The 21,122-nt window shown below is 40.0% G+C and overlaps 1 protein-coding gene and 1 long non-coding RNA gene across 8 annotated transcripts in view; one reads left to right on the forward strand and one right to left on the reverse strand.

The window, feature by feature from the left end:
* Positions 1 to 21,122, forward strand: part of LOC105679730 (uncharacterized) — an 84,077-nt gene that overhangs the window by 38,985 nt on the left and 23,970 nt on the right. The window lies entirely within an intron of this gene.
* The window catches only part of wge (winged eye), a 52,933-nt gene that overhangs the window by 5,962 nt on the left and 25,849 nt on the right, over positions 1 to 21,122 (reverse strand). The window contains exons 4-20 of one of the 7 annotated variants that reach the window (XM_067361108.1): positions 19,427 to 19,714; positions 17,417 to 17,827; positions 16,118 to 16,351; positions 13,849 to 14,004; positions 12,350 to 12,604; positions 10,820 to 10,927; positions 10,240 to 10,467; positions 9,723 to 9,868; positions 8,464 to 9,084; positions 6,235 to 8,135; positions 5,017 to 5,338; positions 4,481 to 4,666; positions 4,067 to 4,342; positions 3,374 to 3,739; positions 1,815 to 2,049; positions 1,362 to 1,713; positions 95 to 1,109 (exon numbers count right to left, since the gene is read on the reverse strand). In XM_067361108.1, coding sequence (XP_067217209.1) covers positions 95 to 1,109; positions 1,362 to 1,713; positions 1,815 to 2,049; positions 3,374 to 3,739; positions 4,067 to 4,342; positions 4,481 to 4,666; positions 5,017 to 5,338; positions 6,235 to 8,135; positions 8,464 to 9,084; positions 9,723 to 9,868; positions 10,240 to 10,467; positions 10,820 to 10,927; positions 12,350 to 12,604; positions 13,849 to 14,004; positions 16,118 to 16,351; positions 17,417 to 17,827; positions 19,427 to 19,714 — 7,100 coding nt within the window. Of the gene's footprint in view, positions 1 to 94; positions 1,113 to 1,192; positions 1,278 to 1,361; positions 1,714 to 1,814; positions 2,050 to 3,373; positions 3,740 to 4,066; positions 4,343 to 4,480; positions 4,667 to 5,016; positions 5,339 to 6,234; positions 8,136 to 8,463; positions 9,085 to 9,722; positions 9,869 to 10,239; positions 10,468 to 10,819; positions 10,928 to 12,349; positions 12,605 to 12,822; positions 12,975 to 13,848; positions 14,005 to 16,117; positions 16,352 to 17,416; positions 17,828 to 19,426; positions 19,715 to 21,122 lie in introns of those variants that run through there. The other 6 variants (XM_012379935.2, XM_067361112.1, XM_067361109.1 and 3 more) reach the window with 6 other exon arrangements.

Here is a 21,122-nt window from a genome sequence, read left to right on the forward strand (position 1 = left end):
TGCGCACACAAATGATTATTCGTTTTCAACTTAATCTAAATACCGATTTTCTTTTTTCTTAAGTGTTACATTAAGAAGAAAACAAAAAATTTACCGGAGGATTCAGTCCGCAAGGTTCATGCAGCTCTTCGGGGCGGTAGAACCAATCGCATTTAACCTTCATTTCTGACTTCTTTGACCACAGCTGCACGATTTTGCCGATGTAAGGTTTCTCGTTGGGTTTATAGGAGTAGAATAGTACGCTATCGCCGATGTTTATCGTCTCCCTGCCGCGTCGTATGGCCGTATAATACTGATTTCCTCCAGACGTATGATTAGGTTTGCTCGCCCATTTCCAGAGACGTTTGTTAGGTAACATGGGGGCTATTGCACTGGTTGTCTCAATGGGATTCGATGCGGACGAGTCCGGTGTAGAGGAATTCAAGGGACTCGTTAAAGAGGGATTCGATGAGGGAGGAGTTGACGGAGAGGAACTCGTGGAGGAGGAACTCGACAAGGAGGAATTCGACGAGGGGGAATTTGACGAGGGGGAATTCGACGAGGGGGAATTCGACGAGGATGAACTCGACGTGGTAGCATCAGTCGAGGAGAGATTTGACGAAGTGACGAGATTAGTCTTCGCGGCGCGCCTCGTCGAAACGCGATTCGTCGAAGGGCGATTTGTCGGGACGCGACTCGTCGAAGTGCGATTCGTCGGTGTCTTACGCTGCTTTCTCAATTTTCTTCCGATTGATGCTGGCGATTCCTCAGATTTTACTTGAACGTCTTGAATAAGTTCTGACTCTTGAATTGGAATCTCATCGTTTTTTTCTACTAGATCTGAGGATTCTTTAGACTCTATCTGAACCGCGTCGTGCTCTTGGATGGCTTCTGGCATCTGAGCCTCTTCTTCGTCTTCGATGGCTTCTGCTGATTCTTCAGATTCTATTTGAGCCTCTTCTTCGTCCTCTTGCGCAGATTCTATTAATTCTTCAGACGCGATTTGAGGTTCGTTATCTTCTGACAATTCTTCGGTCTCGAATGACGTTCTTTCCTCAGCAGCGAGAAAACCTGTACTTGTACTGTGGACTGCTTCTTCCTCGCTCTTCTGCTCAAAGCTACTTTCCTTGCTGCTGGAAAGGAAAATTTCAACATTATGATAGAGATATTAGAGATACATATGTTAATAATTTGCTTTAAATAATTGTTGCAATAATTCTTTTTTTTTTTACTTTTGATAATTTCCATTATAAAGTACACACAAGGACGCACACGCGCACGCAAGGGCAGATTGTGAGCTGAAAATTAGGGATTTCCAAACAAAATTCAAAGAAACGATAAAAATTGGATTAGTCAACACATCAGGTTATGACGATGTGTACCTGGTTTTGCTCGAATCGCCAAAGCTATCATGATGTCTGTGTTTGTGCTTCCGATGTTTTTTATGTTTATGTCTCTCCTTACGATGCTCCTTGCTAGACTTGTGCTTTCTGTGCTTCATTTTTTCTTCTTGAGACTCATGTAGCTTCTTATCCTTCTTTATTTTCTTTTTTCTGCGATGATAGTCACAAAGCTTTTCGATCTTTGTTTTGCCGCGTTCGTGGGTGAATGCCTCCGCTGTTATTTCGTCACCCGACGCCGCAGTTTGATCATTGTCCACGGATCGTTTCTCCTCCGATGCGGATGCTTGTCGCCGTCGTTTGCGACATGACACCAAGGGGTTTGTATTGTACTCTGTAAATAACAATGATAAATATGATTTTGTTATTACGTATAGCAGGACTAAGTCCTGCGATACGAGCAACGGTGAAGATACATATATGTAGAACACTTGCCTACGAAAGGATAATCAGGCAGTAAGAATCTGATATACTCCAGGCTGATTCTACCGCTGTCTCCGTCGTCGAATTCCACGATGACGTAATTATCCTCGCACTGTTCCGCACTATTCCCATTAATAGGCTCCGCTGAGATCCCGGGATACAAGCATCTCTGATTATGACTCCAATATGCACACAGTCTGGTCCCGGGTAGTATCTCTTTTGTTGAACTTGGACGTACTTCCACAATCTGCGCGATGAAAGACAATTATGTTTTCGGAAGAATTCACTTGTTATGTAATTAAATATTACATAACAATTCTTAATTCTCTTTATACACAACAGGGTGTCCGGAAACTGGTGGTATAAGCAAAAAGGGAGTGATTCTACGTGAAAAAATAAGTCAGAAATGTAGAATAAAAATTTTTTGTACAAGGCTTTGGTTTCCAGAAAAATAACTTTAAATATAAAAAAATTTGTATTCTACATTTTTGACTTATTTTTTCATGTAGAATCACCCCCTTGCCGCTTGTACTATGAGTTCCTGGACAGTTCCTGTATAAACCTAATTTACTAACGTTTATTTTGAAATATTATTTTTGGATTTTCTTTATTTATAAATATTAAATAATAATTTTTATTGCAACAAATAATTTGCAGACGTACCTTGGACGTTTTAAGACATACCTGACCGTTAAGCATTTCTTTCTTTCTCTCAAAGTTTTCCTTTTCATTATATGTGCGTACAAATATAAACAGATAAATTCACATATACAGAGTATCGCAAAATTTGTAAATGTTTTTTTAATCGCTTCTTTGATAATCAATTTAAAATCGATCTTTTCTTAGCAAAAATGTTGACACTGATAGTTTGCGAGTAATTATTTTAAGTATTTATATGAAAAAAGGGCTTTTTGCAAACGTCCAATAAATAACACAACCATTTTTCGATTTATTTTAAATAACTTTTGATGAAACCCTAATTTAAAACTCTTTCTACATTTTTGTTGAGAACAAATTAATTACAAAATCTATCATTAAAAGAACATTCATAAATTTTGGTATTCCTGGAACATATGTCAAAATTTATTCATCCGGGTTGTAATAAAAGTACCCACATTGTAATAAAAATCTTAATGAAACTCTTTCTCTAACCAAATTAATTAGATTTAAGAAATTTTATATTTTCTATACACATGTTTGATTTTGGCGCGTCACACCCATCTTACCATTATTTGCGTTTCTGATTGCTGGCTTCTTATATTTTTTGTTTTTGTTTGCTTGTCTTTGTATTATGTATTGCCTTTGTATTTGTATATGTGTTAACTAATTGCCTTATGATTTTTTGTGTTATTTGCCGAAATGGAGTGTCGTGTAGGTTGACGAGATAATGTCATCGTGTTATTTGTCAGAATTTTGAATCGTCATCGCACTTCGTGTTTGCTTTATTCAGCATCACGAATACGATTTACCATTATAAGACAACGAGTTACTTCTTTTGCTAATTGATACATTATTATAAAAGAATAGATTAATCGGCAAGGTGGGGTTCGAGAGTTGAATCTCGTAATTACCGCATCGCGTAATATATCCTCCTTGGGTAAAATGTGTGATTTGTTCCCTCGTTCACCATCCAAATTAATGGCATAAATTTCATTGGGTTGGACAACGCTGAGAATGCCCGCGTAAAACAAGCCGTTGGACTCTTTCAGGATTCGCAGATGGTCCTGTTTTAGATATTCGTCCGTTAGTTTACACCGCTTGATGATACTCTCGGCGGCGGTCTTCTTGCATTGCGTGCAGTTCTTGTGCCACTTTGATTCCCTGCTCTCGCTGTTTGACGACTGTGATAATTTCCGCTTCCTCTTCTTTGATTTCTCGTGCCTCGGTCGTTCCGGTTCCTTTTCCATTCCTTGTTCGACCGACTCTGCCGGCGTCTCCTAACACAAAAGGAATTTTATCATTAGAAATATTATCTTGTTTTTCCAGTTCACGTTTTTTGATCTCATCTGTAAAATAACAAATAAACATGTTTGGAAACGTGAATAATAACGTTATGCACGTTCATAAAAAATTAACTAAAAGTACAGTTTTATTTATATTAAAAAATCATAATTTTATAAAATTTTTTTAAATTTAATTGTATTTTTATCAGACTAGAAGTGAATTTCAGAATTTTCAGATCAGTGACTTATAACTTTGTAAAATTTCTACTAATTCTTTTTTTAACATATCTATAATAATATGCAACGACAAATTTTTATTACCTCGACGGAGATTTGAACAATAGATTCTTCGGATGGAATGTTTTCGGGCGGTATCGTATCACTTTCATCATTCAAATTTTTCATCATAACTTCCGCTTTGAGCTTTGGTTTCACTTTACCGCTACTATGCTTTTTCGCTTTGTCGCCAAAGATCGAGCTGACAATCACGTCTTTTTTATGTAGCGGAGTTTGTTTCATTCGCTTCGTCTTTTGCAGCTTAGATTGCCTTAAGGAAGACATACTAGATTTGAATGGCAACGGTGTGTAGCCATATTGCTGAAAACATAGAGACACAATTACATGAAAGTTTGTAAAGTTAGTGATATGTGAAGAAAGTTTAGCATTTCGAAATTCGAAAATACAAGTTTCAATGCAAGTAAATTACAACGGATTTTTTTCGAAAGAGTAACTAACCTTTGTTTGCAAATGTCTATTCTTCGGGGATAGCACGTAATCCACTATAGCACTCTTGCTTTTCGATTTTTTAGTAACGATTGTCTCTGTCAAATTTTTAAACTTTCTTGGTCGGCCTACTTTTCTCCTTTTCGAAGCGGAGATCGAGATTGCGGCACTAGACGATGACGACACATCAGAGTTCACCTAAAAGACAGAAAATAAAGATGTCACATTCGTTTTGTTTGTCCAAAATTTAAAATATTCGTTCTTTATACTTAAATCTTTACGTTACATTAACGATACATCATAAAGATTTTAGCGTATAAATGTTTAGAACGTGTCACGAAAAAGTTCCTCTAAATATAAAACTAAATATAAAACTTTTAGTTGAGTCAAAAAATATGTTTTTCTTTTTCAAGAAAAAAAAGAGAAAAATGTTACAAAATTTACTTGCATAAATTCTTGGCTTTATATAAAATAAATAAATATAAATGACTTTTTTCGAGACTTTGACAGAATTTTGCATCACCAATAGTACACGTATGTTAATTTACCGTTGCTGTTCCTGTATTCTTCTCGCTATCCTCTGCTGTTTTGGGACCAGGTATTGGGTCTGGTAATGCTATCGGCAGCTCTGATGTCGGAATGCTGGGTATACTGTCGAGAAGCTTTATATGGCTCTGATGTTCAATCTGATATTTTCGCTCGATCTTTGAGATGTGTTTCTCAAGATTCGTCCCATTTGTCGGCACGATCGAACCAGCAGAAGTTATCGGCAAAAATGCGTCATCTATCCATCCGGATAACTTCACTGGCGAGTTTGGCGAGCTCCCAAATTCGTATGCGGGTGGTGATGGCAAGGTTCCTTGATCAGAACTGAGAAAATCGTTGATTTCATCAATTATCGAAGTATCATCGTCCATTATTTAAAATTAATGTATAATTGGCACATGAAATTCGTTACGTTTATTTGACATTTAATTTGACAGGACTGCATGGCTATATTGTTTTCAAACTTCTAATAAAAGACAATCGATTGATAGAAAATTCAGTTTTGAAAGAATTGTCTTTAACGATCCATGAGATATGCGCGCACTTGATTAACATTAACACGGTCGCTCACGTATATTTATGTTTATATTTTAGTATAAGTACGGAGCCGTTTTTACGTTTATACTTCGGTATAAGTCAGAAGTCGGTCACATAATTTTACGTTCACTATTTTTTGCATCATTGTATTAGGTCGTTGAGCAGAGCCGGATATATACGGTCGCAAAAGTGTTAAGACTCGACTTTAATGGATCTCGCCTCTGCACCTTCATTTCTGTTTGTAAATACGTTTGTAAATACAACGTGGTTTATCTGCTATCATTTCTTTTTCTCTTATTTACTGTTTACTGATTGAAACAGCCGTGTGTAGCAACTATCGCGATGGCACATTATAATATATGCGAATTATAATATACCGGGGAATCTCTGAATTTTCAATTTTCTCGAAAACTAAAGAAAAACTTAGAAAAATTTTGTATATTGCATTACATATCACCTTGCTCTTATTTCGAAACAACAGTAACATTTAATTTTCATATAAAATAAATGTAAGATTTACATTTATGAAACAAAAATACAGAAAATTTAACATTATTTTTAACCTTTGATTCCGCGTGTATTATATATAATTCATAGATTTTCAAGAAATTTACATTTATCTTACATTTATGAAATAAATTTGTATTTACGTTTCGTTAATTATCATTTTGATTCGCACTTACCTCAGAGAAGAGTGGCTCTTCTTCCGCGGTCTGCCGAAGCACTTTTTGTCGTCCTTTTTGGGAGGTAATTTAAAGAGTTCCAATTGTGTCTCTTTGTACTTTTTTTGTATGTTGGCCATCTCGGCTATTATGTTGGATTCCGCGGCGTTGATATTCGGCCAATCACCCTCGTCGCGACTGCCTTTTCTGGCTATGAATTTCTTCGTCTCTAACTTTGTCTGCGGGTTTTTGTAGTCATGGACGTCTCCTCTCGCGTCTTCAACGGATGCCTTCCGCTTCTTGCTTTCGACTTGACTCGTTGGCTGCCCGGAGAAAATCCTCGATTCGCTGTCTGAGCCTTCGTCAGAGAGCTTATCATAATTATCATTGTTTTGTGAATTATCGAATGTTTCGTCCAAACAGATCTTGTTTAGAACTTGCGAATCTTTAAGAAGCTTTGCGTTGCGTTTCTTAGGCTGATAATTTTCATAATCTTCATTGAGAGGTTTCTCTTCTGCATCAGTAACTCTTTCATCAGTGACATTATTGATTTTTTCTTCGGAGAAATTAACGGTACACTTGGTGCTCTCCGCTGCCCGTTGCTCTGCTATAATCTCCATCGTCTTGTTCGCACTACTTTCTTCAGGATAATTAAATGATGCATCCTTGTTGGTTTCCTCCTCTTTGCAATCGTCGATCTTGTATCGTTTGACATGGTGGTCATCGTTTTCCGGATACTTTCTTTTGTTTCCGTCTTTCTCGAGATGATCGCTCTCTATAATCTCGGAGGCGATTTGGGCAAGATCCAAAATGCGCAAGCGATTGCCGACATTATTGCTCTCGCTCTGCTGACTTATCTGCAGCTCACTTCTAACCGACGAGTTCTCGGCGTCGTAGGCATCCGGTTGCGGATGTTCCGGCTGACCAATCCGTTGCTCGTACTGTTCGATGCTCTTCGACAGTAGCAGGAGACCGCTGTTATCGATCGTTTCCGAGGACGCGTCGTCTTTAACGACCTCGGATTTGCGAGTGGCGTTAAACTTTCCCAGCGGATGCACCTCGCAGCGCCAGACGGTCTTCGGTTTGTAAGTGTCGTAAAGAATATTTTTCTTGTTCATCGCGAGCAGTTTCACGTCTTCGAGTACCTTGATATTATTGTTATTACTCTTGCTGTCGTTATTGTTGTCGTTAATCAAACACTCGCCGGACGTGTCGCACTTGCTGCTAGCCGACGAGGGCTCGTCCTCCATCTGCGATGAATGTCCCGATTGATCGTGATCGTGTTGCTCCGCAGTTTGCGACGAGGAAACTTCGGTGTCTAGGTTGCTTTCTAGAGAATTCTGACAAGACCTCAGGAAATGTAGTTTCTTCGGGATCGTCTCGGAGTACCTTCTTAACTTCTCCGCGTCCAATTGTTCCGTGGATTTGTCGATCTTCTGAGCGACAGGTAGAAGAGTGGCCTCTTGCAGAGCCGCCGCACTCTTCTTCAGCTTCTCTACCACGTTCTCGATACCTGGATGATGCGTCTTCTCCACCGAGTGCCTCTTTGTCGCCTCCTGCGACAATCTCTCACAGCTAGATCTAGATCGCTCGCTGGTGGACGTCGGCTCGCACTGAGATGACTCGTAGCACACCTCGTAGCAGTTGTCATCGGCCTCTTGCTTGATGACCACCTGCTGCACTTCCTGATCGTCGCAATCGATATTAGGCATGTCGAAGGATTTCTTCGCGATTTGAGGCCGGTCCTCGCCGTTCGCTATGTTTCGATTCTTGTCGCAGCTCTCGCAATTAATTCTCGACGATTCCGTCGAATCCACGGCGCTTGGTTTCGGCTCGTCAAATATTGCTGTTTCCGGTGTTTTAGGGCACATTTGACAGTGGACTTCCACCTTCTCCGGAGCATCGATGGTCTTCGACTCAATCTACAAAATAGAAAAAGATTTTACATGTTATATATACCAATTTGTAAATTGCGACAGATTAAAAGAAATGAAACAACTGCTCCAATGTTGAAATGTTAACAATTATTAAGTCGGGACATTTAGATGTAAAAATTGATAATAAATTTGGATTTAGATAATTTCTAAAAATAAATTTTGCAAATTTTGTTTGCATAATATTTATTAGTTAATTAACAAATAATATTTAAATCGTGTAATTGCATAATTGTGAAAAAGATAAATAATTCTTTTAGAAAAATCGATTTACAACAATTTTTAAATAAGCTTCAGATAATGATTAAAGCCTTACATCCATTTTTTCATGAATGTTAGGCGCGGCATCCGTTTCATCCTTAGAATAATCATCTCGATGATCGCGTTGCTCTGCACTGACGTCTCTTCTTCTCGCGAAGAATTCCAAATTTTCGTGGAAACTATCACAGTTCTCTTCGGTGATCTCAATGATCCTAGCGCCGATCCTGCTCCTGCTACAAAGTGGCACCTTATCGTCTTTGTCCTCATCTGTCGCCTTGACGCCTTGCGAGCTCTGCTCAATTGCTCTGACGAAACCCCTGCCCGATCCTTTTGTCAAATATTTGGCCGCATCGGCCATATTAATGATGGTATTTTCCGCCTTATCCACTTTGGCGACGATGCCGCAGACGGTCGGATTCACCGTCGTCGTAGTTGTCGTGATTCTGACAATTTCGAAGTTAGCGGCGGTCAGATTTGTATTAGATTGAGACGCCTGGCATGGACTCAGATTTTGCTCCTGCTTTACGAGCGGTGGCTCTTGTTTATGCTCGTCCGTTTCCTCGGGCGCATCGGTTTGATTCGAAGCGTCCTGAACTCCAAACGACGCAGGCTCGATCGCGTGAATTGTCGCCGGTATTTCTGGGGGTGGCGTCAGGCACGAGACCGGCGATGTGGCCTTCGCGAAGAAAGAATTTTCTTGTTACATCTTGTTACATCTTAGAGTCTCGAAAAGACCTTCTATCACTAAAGCTCCTTTCAACTTTTGGCGAAAGTAAAATGCAATAACTATGAACGAAAAAAACTCAAATGTTTATTCATCTATTTATTTATTTTTTATTTATTTTTCACGAAGCTTTCAAGATAAGAAACATTGTTGAAAGATTATTAGCGAATGTACTTTTTATTGTGCTGTTTGAATATGCAGGTGAATACTCTTTGCTTAGAACTCGTACTTTATTCATCAAGAATTAATTACTGTTTTATTGCAAATATCGGGAGTGGATCGTTCGACACGAGCAAAACCAAAAGAGAAAGATCTTCGGGTAAGAACAGGAAGAGGGGGGGGGGGGGCAGCGGACGCGAGTGCAGCGGTAATTACATCAGGCTCGGGGCGCGGTCCAGCCATTCGCATAATGTGGAAACGTTGCGGCATATTGTATTAATCATGGGCAAACCCGATTTGCATCGCTATCTGCATAGATATTGCGCCGGCCGGCCGGTCCGGTCGGTCGCGCAATAATTCGTGCGGCGCGGTGCGTATACCGCGCGCTTCGACATAGGTTTTTCAAATCCGGCGAAAGATGATGGACCTACCTGTGATCTGCAGTGCGCAGTAGGCTCGGCTTGACTAATCTGCACCAGCGCCGATCCTTGGGGGTAATATAGAGTGGTAACCAGAGCGTCTGGTACTAGAGCGCCCGCCATGGTCTGCAAGGCGGTTTTTGACGATTCGGTGGATGCTGCGGATGATTAGGAAATATCTCAATGCGATTACGTAATGTAGCAAATGTAATTCATATTTCATTGCATCAAAGAGAGAGAGAGAGAAAGAGGAAACGGCGACTTGGCTCAATTATCTCTTACAGAATCGAAAAAATTAATCTCCACCGCGCAACGTTCGTGAATTATTTTGGCGTGAAATATCTTTATATACGTCGAATTGTTTCTCAAAAAATTTGTCGAGTGAAATACGCGATATTTAACTACTATAGTATTTCTCTAACTATTTTTACACAGTTGCATTATATTCGTTCATTATCTTCAAAAAGGTTATTTCTTTCGTTTTGCAATTTTTTCTTTATACGGAAAAAGAAAAGGAAATTTTCCTTACTAATTATAGCGGTTGGACTGTTGCTGCATTCTGCCTCAATTTTTACTATCGGCAGAGACGCGCTTTGTTGCTTCCTTTTGTTTTCGGTCAGCACTAAACGCGCACCACCAATATCACTCAAAAGCTGTATCGAGGACGGAGGAGGCGGCACCAGAAGCGATGACGGTATCACGTTATTGCTATGGTTCAAGTAATTAGGGAACACCACAGCCTGCTGCATTTGTTCTGCTGCAAATTTGAAATTGTAAAAATGTAAAATTGATCCTTGCTACGCCATTAAGAGGAATATACATATTTCTGCGGCTTAATGTGCAAACAATCAATGTTGCTTGTTCGTCAAAGTAAAATTTGCTGAGCATAATGAGCTGTAGCAAGCGTGAGCTTTTATAATTTAAAACTTCTCTAGGAAAATATAATCTGGATTGTGACTACTTTATTTTCATCTATAGAACTAACTTTCCTGCAAAGCATCTTGTTGAAAATTATTATACAGCGTATCTTGTTTTAATCGGAGGAGATATTTTGGTCGTTCTTGCATTAAGTCACATATTTAGGATTACGCTCGGAAATGTTACATTACCCGCATGAATAACAAGTATTTGTCCAGTTGTTGGATCGCGGATTAGCTGGAATCCACCTTGAAGCCCGGAGCCCATTTGCGAAAAGCCGACCGGCTCCGTTGGCATCGCTATAAAAGACAAATCAATTCCTCATCCTTTGCGAAATTATAACCCTTTAAATCCTAATGTTTCATATATAACTTTAAACAAAAAAATTTCAAAGTTTATTTATTTTACGTGTATGATTAAAGTTTGCTTATTTATCTTATTCATTTATTTATTTTTTAGACGCATATAAAAGAAATACTTTAACAACGCAATCTAAATCTGGGATTCAAAGAATTAATTTAAATTGCTTCATTCATGCTTCAATAGCAATCATACTTTATTCATTTAAATATGCATCAGATTACGCAATAATATAAACGGTATAAAAAGAAATGTTCGAAAGAATATCAGATATTTACGTTGCCCCGTTATATTTCTGGAGTTGGAATAAAAAAAAAAATTGCTACCGCTGCTATTAAGATGTCGAAAAGCATATAAAATTGTTCCGCTGACTTCCAATGTCTTAATGCGCAAATTTAAGTCTGTTCTCCATTGAGCGACTCAAATTGAATTAAAACCGATATGCGTGAATGATTTACACGTCACGAAAATACGTCCGCGAGCAGCGGATCGGAGGAGAGCAATGTAGTTCAGCGTTATTTGAATAAATGTCACTCGGTCAGCGAGGCTGGGGAGGTCAACGTGTGAGGGGTGAATTCGATCCGAAATTGTATAGGGTCGCTCGTTAGTGGCCCGGTTAATCTCCCTTCCACCCCCCGTGTCGATAGATGCGCGTGGTATACATCACGTGATGTTAATTAATTTGAGCTTTTGTTCATCATTCGATATGACTTGTTTATACTGCTAAAAATTAAGATTATGTGAATTACGCAGTTCGCAATAAGCATCGCGTATGATCTTTTTCAATTTTTTTTTATTATGTTGCCATTGTTAAATGTTACTAGTAAAATATTAAATACCGAATCCTAATGTACTTACCAATTAATTAACATTAATAGAGTTTTAAATATCATTTGTTTAACAACAATCAAGAGAATCGCAAATTTTTCCACGGTATTATTAATGACGAAATTCAAACGATATATTAATGACACTCCATGAGATATTTTTATCAAATTTATCGCAAAATATTTTTGCACTTATTACTCAAATTATTATCATGTAAAAAAAAAACGTGATTTCGTACACAATCTTTGATATCAATTCTATAATATTTAGACTGTTGTGTATATACATATTGCGCGGCAGCGCCCAGGGGTTAAAAGCCTAATTATTTATTCAAGATGTCAATAGCGTCGTAGAGTTCTGAACAATGTTGACACAAAGTCAATGTTTCAATCACCGCAAACCATGAACGTCATAAAGACATTTGGTTCGGCCGTCGAGTTGGTTTATCTTACTGCTCCGACGAAAGGAGTTGGGATAGTCAGCTATATCGCTCATTATTCTTATAACGAAATATTCTATCGCGAGTTACCCACCTGCGGCCGCCGTAGCCGAGTACTGCCACAGCGTGGGCGGCCACGTAGCGGCGGCCGCATCGGTCGCGGCCGCCGGTGCGCCGCCGATGCTGCCCAGGGTGGAATTCAGCGCGGAATTTATACTGGAATTCAGGTTTAGCGAAGGCGCGAGAGCCCCTGAGGGAATGGCAGCGAGGTGGGCCGCACGATCCTCCCCTCCAGGCCCTCCACAGTGCACCAGGGTGGTGCCGCCTATCGTCATGGCTGTGCCGGAACCTAGAACGGACCCAGTTTGTTGATACACGAAGAAAATTTTATATAAAAAATTACTATGTACAGCAGTAGCCGCGGACCACGAAAAAATTATAGAAATTTTTTTCATAATGGTGGCTACTGTCGGAACATAGTAATCTTTTATATAAAATTTTCTCCGTGTGAAGATCAAAAGGGGAAATGAAATAAGAAACGCACTTTCTTTGACGCGAATTGCTCACCTCTTCACCAAATAATCGTAAAACTAAAGATTGTATCAATTTTACTGCTTAATTCATTGGCTGATAAATGCAAAATTCTTTTTTATCAGCGTGTCATTTTCGAAGAATCGTTGTAAAAATAATTGCTTCATGCAGTAGTCGGTGTATCCTTTCGCAATAAATTACACTTAAAGGTGCGAAATGAATTCAGTGTTCTCCAACAGATAATTCTGGATGCTGATGTGATGCTGAAAGCGATAAGTGTTAAAAAGCGACTAAAATTTATTGAAAGTGATTAAAATCGACTAATAATAACTAGATTCGATTAAAAAAGCATGATCAATTTTACCGTGGTTATGTACGATGAATGAATTTTCGATCTACGCCAGTTAATCCCAAGCGAGCCCTCTTTAATATTCGCTTTAGGACTACTGAACTTTGTTGATCTCACTACGTGGACATGCTGCGTAACTACGTAACTACGTAACTAGACACTATATATATTGCATGCAATTAGGAGACAAATTTATATTAATGTATCACATTCATGCAGAAGATGAAATGTGAAATACTTTATCAATGCGAAAGAATGACGATAGCTACAGAACCTACGTCGAATGTGGCGTCTATAAGACGCCGCGCGCGAGCAGTTAAAGAATATGATTGGAAACATAAAAGTGACAAGTCATTCATTTCTTGACTCTGATGCTGAAAGCGACATGCCTAGAGTTCGATTAAAAAAGCATCATGCGATCGATTTCAGAGCTGTTTATTCACTGGCACAGAAATGACAAAAGCGCACACATCTTTTTATCATCAAAGCTCAACGCTAACTTTTAGTTCCATATTTCAAATGTCATTTTTTTGCAAACAATCGTGCGATCACTTGAAACGCAATCATATCATGCGGATGCATTATTAAATTCTTATTTTAAAATATTTAAATATTCAAGCACAAGATGTTCGTAATTCTATCGTGTTTGTAATTCTATATATCACTTCTAAGAGGCAGAGTTTCGTAATCCCGAAGGAAAAAAAAAGACTCACCCAGACTGTCCGGCTGGAAATGATGATAGTTGGTCGCGTGATGCGACGTGTGATGACTCAAGGAAACATTGCGCATAGATGAAGTTTCCTGATGCTGCAATCGCTGCCTAGCCACAGCAATACCAACCGCTTTGCCCACATTAGGGACCGCTATCCCTGAAATGATTAAGAAGATCACGCGTGAATATCAACAAGAGAAGCTGGGATATTATCATTGACTCGATCTTAAGCTTGATGTAATTGTAGAAAATTACGTTATGATCAAATATTTACGTAATTTCACATAATCGGGAAAATTTTTTCAGGTAATCGATGATTAAAATCGATTTAATTTTAATTTTTGAGAATTTTGAAGAATTTTTACAAACTTGTATATTCTTCTCTGCGCGCAAGTTTTAATAGATATATGGCCCTACGAGTATTTGTAGACAGAGGGTCGAGAAAACTCAATAAGTCGACATTATTTCGGCGCAAAAAGACACAGAGATCGCCAATTTCGAAACCTTTATTGTCTATTGTTGAATATTATATTCATATTAACGAAATCACCGCGATCTGCAGGCGTTTCACTGATGTACTTCGATCTATTCGTGTGTTTATGACCTTTCCGCCTCTTTATGACAACTACCACGGAATTCTCCTCGAATGTTCTCCCTGCCGAACCGACACGGAAACCGCGCCGCGTTTCATTGATACGCCTGGAAATGCATTCATTTAAATCACCATCTCGATCTCCTCTCTCCCCGCTGTTTCTTCACCACCCTTCTTTTCTTTCCTTCTCGTCGCTGCCGCTATTCTCCGCACCTTCAGCGGCGCGACACGACGCGACGCGACGCAACGTGACGCGGAGCGCGTTACACTCGCATGACGTAACACGTGTGGGCACAACCACGCACCGATATGAGAAGCGTGTGCCAGCGAGCACGGATGCGTCAGGCCCGAGCCGGGAAGAGGGTCGAGACTCTTTCGAACCACGCCTTGTGTTTGCGTCGCCATGCGTGCCACGCACCTCCTACTTTAACGAGACTGTCTGCCTCTGCCGTTCTCTCTCTCGTTTTTTCTCTCTCGCTCCTTGCTCCTCGCCTCGTCTCCTTTTTGCTCTTTCCCTCTCGTTGTCTTGCTCGTGAACCAACCGACCGACCGGTCCTCTTTCGTCTCGCATGATCTCATCTCTCACCGTCTCTTTCTCCCTCTCTCCCTCTCCCCTTCACCCTATCTCTCTCTTTCTCTATGTTTGCCTGTCTATCTTGCTATCTTACTCTCGTATTCTCCCATATCGCGCGGTCCTTCCCTTCCTCTCCCTGCTGCCCCTTCCCATTGCATTTGTGCGCCTATCAAAAAAGCGTCGCACCGCCTTCGTATTAAGCAAACGGCGTGATGATTCTTCGCGTGCGGTTGATGAAAAATGTGATTACGCTCATATTCGAACGATATTATCTTTTATCTCAAACGAGACCTTTACAATCTCTTCGTAAACTAGCGTACGAACTAGCGCGGTTTTCCCTTCACGCTCATTAAAAAGCAGAAATATTGAGTTCGGAAAAATTGTATCTTAAACAGAATTTTCGTATCACGAATGGAAGAATCTTTATACGATGGGCAAAAAAAAATGTGTATGATTACGCCTATTCGGATGATACTATCTTCGACAAGATCTTTGTATCGCTGTCTTCGTAAACTGACAATGATATAATTATCCTGATTTCTCGAAGATAAATGAGCATCTTAGAGACACATACGAAGATTTTTCTATCGCATCGTGCCGGATGATTCTCCGCGTGATTGCCGAGAAACGCAATTACGTTGCGATACCGCAGGTATTTTTATCTCGAATAAGATCTTATTGCGCATCATTGCAAATGCGTTTCATTTCGAAGATTTTGCGAAACGTGCTCCGCGCGATATCTCGCACAAAGAATCTGTATTCCTAAATGCAACACCTTGTCGCACGTGTAACGCAAGGGCACGTTTTCCTCGCTCGCATCTGCCGCTAATAACATGCTCGTTGGATTCTCGTACAACGTTCACGTCACACGGGCGAGCGTCGTGTCGGACGCATAAAATTCATGTTAGTAGCAAGCTGCTATGTGTGCGACAGAAATACGCGATAAATTCAATTAATCCGGATATCCCTCTGTGTCAATTAATTCGGACTGCGGAGGTCCAACTGCACCGCACTGTGCGCGGCGAATGCATATTGCCGTCGTATGAATAATTAACTTTTTCGTTCGCCACGGACAACACAATGACAGGTCGAGGATCGGCTTACCGTTCTCGGACTTGGGGGGAACGGGTTCGATCTTGACAGAGGTGGTTGTGGCGTGAAGGGATGTGGATACTTCGGCGACTTGACAGGGCACTGAAGCCAACGGTTCCCTTTTCACCGTCAGACTAGCAGCGTTGCTATTGTTAGTGCCAGCACTGCCATCCTGCCCATTCCAGGACGAGGCGACAGGTAGCGTCCTGCTGCATCCCACGTCCGAATGCACTACCTTTGTCTTCCCTGCAATCAGTTTTCCCGGACGCGTCGTTAGCGCTTACGACTTCCGAATAATTTGAAACTTTCTCGATTTATAGCCCAAAACGAAAAATTGCGAGAATTTATAGAGGTATTTTACTGCCGAAATTGTGTTTTTCAACTTGATGATTTTTCGAAAAATATTAAATTACTCGACAACATATCAGATTTATGTTTATTTACAATCTGGAGCGAAACTATTGCGATCTCTTTATTAACTATTTCTTTTTAAAATCAAATTGTTAAAACCAAAATTTTTGATGGAAAATCTTTTTGATATTGTGCTATTTAAATAATTTTTTTAATTCTGGATTGTTAAAACTTTTACAATCACGTCAACTAGCAACATAGTTTTTTTTAAATTTTTATCTTCAAAATTATAAAACAAGAAAAATATATATCTCATATTTTCCTATATAGAAATTCGTGAAAATTTCTTTTTAAGTATAAAACACGCATGTATAACAACTTCGGCAATGTACTGTTGTAAAGTAAAATATCGCCTTAAGATCTTTATCCCTTTTTTAAATTTCCAAAGTTATAAATTCTTAAAATAAACTCGGGATCTTAGAAACTGTCCCTTGGGAAACCTAAATCTTTCTTCAAAAAATTCAAAGGTAAAGGTTTATTACCTGTTGTAGAAACAGCAAGAGATTATATGACGACTTGTTTGAAAAAATTCGCATCATTTCGTAAATTTAAAATCTCTCTCGTTTAGATCGAGAATAGAGCTCTAAGAAATGTGAAGGAATAAAATTGTAAATCCTGAAAATGTGAAAAGTAGAATGCCAAGAGATGTAAAATTTCGGAAAATTGTGAGAAAAATTCAACGAGATGAATCCACCGTGAAAATAAGCTTAATCCGAGAAATGAAAAGTCCTAGATCTAAAAATCGTTTCTGCAATGCTGCCGACATTTGGGAAAAGTTCGAGAAAGAAAATCAAGACACGTTGTCTCGTATTTCGTAAGCGCGTAAGGCGTGTTTGTTCGTGCGCGCGATTCATTAGGTACGAAGAGTCGGAAAAGTCCGACGAGAAACGGACGCCGTACCGTTGCTGTTCCTGCACAGGCACGACGTCCTGGTCGATTTGTTCTCCAGCTTCACCGGTTGGCCTTGACTGGAAAGGAAAGCCTCGCGTTTCTTCGTTGTGACGGTGGCAGCCTGCACGGTCTGGTTGCCGGTCGCTTGGTTGCCGCCGCCGCTGCCGCCGTGCAACACCATGCTGTTAGCCGTGCTGCTGGTGTTGGTCAGGCAGGAGGAACCGTTCACGGTGACGGTACATCCTGCCGGCGCCGCTGTCGCGCCTATCGGCGACTGGTACTCCTGCAGGAGAACGCCCGTCGTCGGCGCGACACCGTTGCCCGTCGGGTTGTGTGACGAAAAGCTGTTGATGGTCAGGGTTGGTGCACTGCCGGCCACCAGCGATAATTGAGGCGAGAACGCGTTCTGGTGGAGGCCACCTTTCGCAAAACAATACAAAGAACCGCATTAACATATTCTCGTGAGCTTAACCGAGATAATCGCGCTGTTCTCCGGCGTGTGCGTCATGTGGCGTGTGCGTGTGTGCGCGATCGTTCTCGCGTAAATTAATAATCGCGCGAATGCAGCGAACAGTGAGAGGAGAGCCTTAGATACGAATGCAACGACCTGTGTTATTTCATATATTTTTTCGGTGCTTGATATCGTGCCAATAATGTAGAATAATTCGGAATGGAAACGTTCCCGCGAAAATAGCGTCGAAACGCTAGCAGCAATCGAGAGAATATGAGAAAAAACTCGCTTCCCTGTTTTTTTAGACTCTCTCTCTCTCCCCTTCTTTCTCTCCCCGATGCTTTCCGCGCGAAAGTGCTACAAGTGTTCATTGGCTGTGTAGACAGAACTGCTATTTGCGTAACGAGCTCCTATCTGTTGGGCGAAAGAAATCAGAGATATTGGATTCTAATTTGCTCCCTCGTGTCAGTCCGTTTCTTCGTTCATCAAATTTGCTTGAGTAGATTCGTGAAATTTTGACTAACATAAGACGAGACGTGATTAATATAACACAATCCATAATGTTAATCGTTCCACTTTTAATAACACTTTTCTGGAATCGAAAAATGTTGCCCGAAAAATAATGCCCTTTATTGAATGTCGAGTAAATTTATTAACATTATCAGGATAAAATAAAGTCAAACATAACTAATTCAGGTACAATTTGTTATTTTTTGCCAATTTGTTTTTCAACTTTATATATATAATCAATTTTGTTGCTATTTTAATATCAAACTTCACTCAATTAGTGTCTTAAATAAATATCAATATATTTAACTAGATAATTGTAACTTTTGAGCGGTAGTATACATAGTATATACAACAAATTTTCGGACTATCTCAATAAAATGTCGAATTTTTCCTATTAAATTGTTATTTACATTAGTTTCCAGCATACAAATCTCTTTTTTTTTTTACGTATAACTGGCAGATTTATACAGATACTGGAAAGCTTGTTGAAAATCTTGTAAAATACGATTGAGCAGTCTTGTCACTTCTGTTTGAACAACTAAAACATTGTCGTAACGGTTTTCTTTTATGATCATTTTCAATTGGGAAAAGAGAAAACGTTTCGGCAATATATTCACTCGATTTCATTGCAGGTTTTTTATGTTTCCCAAATTGAAAACGGCCATAAAAGAAAAGTGGCACAATAGTGTTTTAGAAGTTCAAGTAGAAGTGACTAGAGTGCTCCATTGTACTCTAGTTTTCCAGTATTTGTATATTGAAAACTAATATAGATAACAATTTTTATTTTAAAAATTCGAGTTTTTATTGAGGTGGTGCGAAAATTTATTGTATACACTGTGTGTATGTGTGTGTGTGCCCAACATATATACAACATACTACCGAAAGATCAGAACAATTTAAGGTGCAAACAGAAAATTTATCTTTTCGAATTGTTCTTCGAATCCCTTAAAAAAAACCGAACGCTGTTTTACAGTATTGTATAGTGTTTCACGGTAGTGTTTCCGGGGATTTTCTTCTCATTTTTTTTGAATGTGAGTGAAGAAGAAATAAGTTCTTACCATGATGCAGATGATGAAACCCGGTGAGATTGAGGGTGTGCTGCGTATGCTGCGTGTGTTGCGCGTGATGCAAACTGCCCGCCACGTTAACGCCGACACCCTGCAGACTCAAGGTCTGCTGGCCCGCGGCGGCGGCCGCGGCCGCGGGTGCCAGGTTCGCGAAATTTTTCAGCAGGTCCAGCTGTGTCATGGGCACGGGGCTGTACGATCCCGGCGGTGGCGTGGGAGCGCCCCAGGTGTAGCCACTCATCCCCACTCCGACTGCCGCGGAAAACACGCTCTCTGAAACTGGAGAATCCGCCGCCGATTAATCGACCCGCCCTTCCGCGAACGTTAGCATTCGTCTGCCACGGATAGAAAATACCGCGTATACGGTATGATGCGATGACAAATACGCGAGTAGACTATTTTTATTCTGACATTCAGAGTCTGTTAACCCTGCGCATCATTTCCTGCAATGCCCATTGCAATGTGTTATTTTTTATTCATAAATTTTTATTATAACAGATTTTTAAAAATTTTTTGTAACATACCGTCAAGTAACTCTGAAACACATAGTACAAATTTTCGTGATTTTCTACTTTTAATTATCGCTGAAATATACGAGAGTAGCTCTTAAAAAGCTACTGTAGTCCCATATTTTATCAATAATTAGAATTCCACATTTTCCCGATAATGAACTAACTGGATATTTTTTTTCGATAAATTGCCGGATTGCAGTTTTCATGGGAAGAAAAAGATATAATGCTGAAATAGAGTGATTAATATTTTCGGAACGCGTTTCGCAAGGAAAACGCGCTGTTTCCGCGAGGGAATGTGTCTATCAGCAGCGCGCGGCCGCGCAATATATCTTCGGCAGCGCGCTGCGCCATTGCTAGGACTATTGATTTTATCTAAATGCGGATACGTATCCGCCTATGCAAATTAATGTGTGTGAAAAATATCCCGTTCATATCTACAACGACATATGGAATTTTCTGTTCTTAATGAATACATGAAAAAATGACTTTTTCTCAAAACATTTTTTTTTTTTATTACGTTTGCTCCATCAAATCATCAGTTTACACTTACCTGTCCGTTCTGTATTCGGTGAAGCATGAAATATGAAAAATGTGAAAGATTATAAATCACGAAATCGAACTTTTGTTTGGAAAAATCGATTCGGGACATTCATCGAAAAGTCTATATTTTCCGGGGTTATCAATTAGCAAGCAGCGTGTATAGCGCTTTTTCGACATGACACAACGCACGGAGCCCTTTCATGAGCCGTGCGGGTCCGTCGTTCAGCCCACAATAGAGCAATTATGCAATTAAAGCGGCAAACTCGTAGAAGAGAGAACACGGAGGAGTTGAAGAAAAACGCGCGCGTCCAAATAGAATTCCCGGCGTGCGTTCAGTCATCACGTAGACCTCACTCACCTTGGTCTCGGTCTCAGTCCTTAACAACCTTATTGTCCGAGGTGTAACTTAAAACGCGGCTCCGTGAAACGGTGCTAGTAGACGGAGAGCGGATTCGAAAAAAAAGAAAAAAAAAAGAGTACAGAGGGACACATCGCGGAGGGTCGATTCTTCCTTCTCCTCCAAGTCTTGTCGAAAATCGAATCTCCAATCGCCGACGAGATTTTAATTATCCGAGGGAGGCTTGTCCCTGTTAGCGAAGATGATCGGAAAAGTCGCGAAGAGACGGCAAACTTGA

The sequence above is a fragment of the Linepithema humile genome, chromosome 1 (assembly GCF_040581485.1).
Source record: "Linepithema humile isolate Giens D197 chromosome 1, Lhum_UNIL_v1.0, whole genome shotgun sequence".
NCBI classification, from domain to species: Eukaryota; Metazoa; Arthropoda; class Insecta; order Hymenoptera; family Formicidae; genus Linepithema; species Linepithema humile.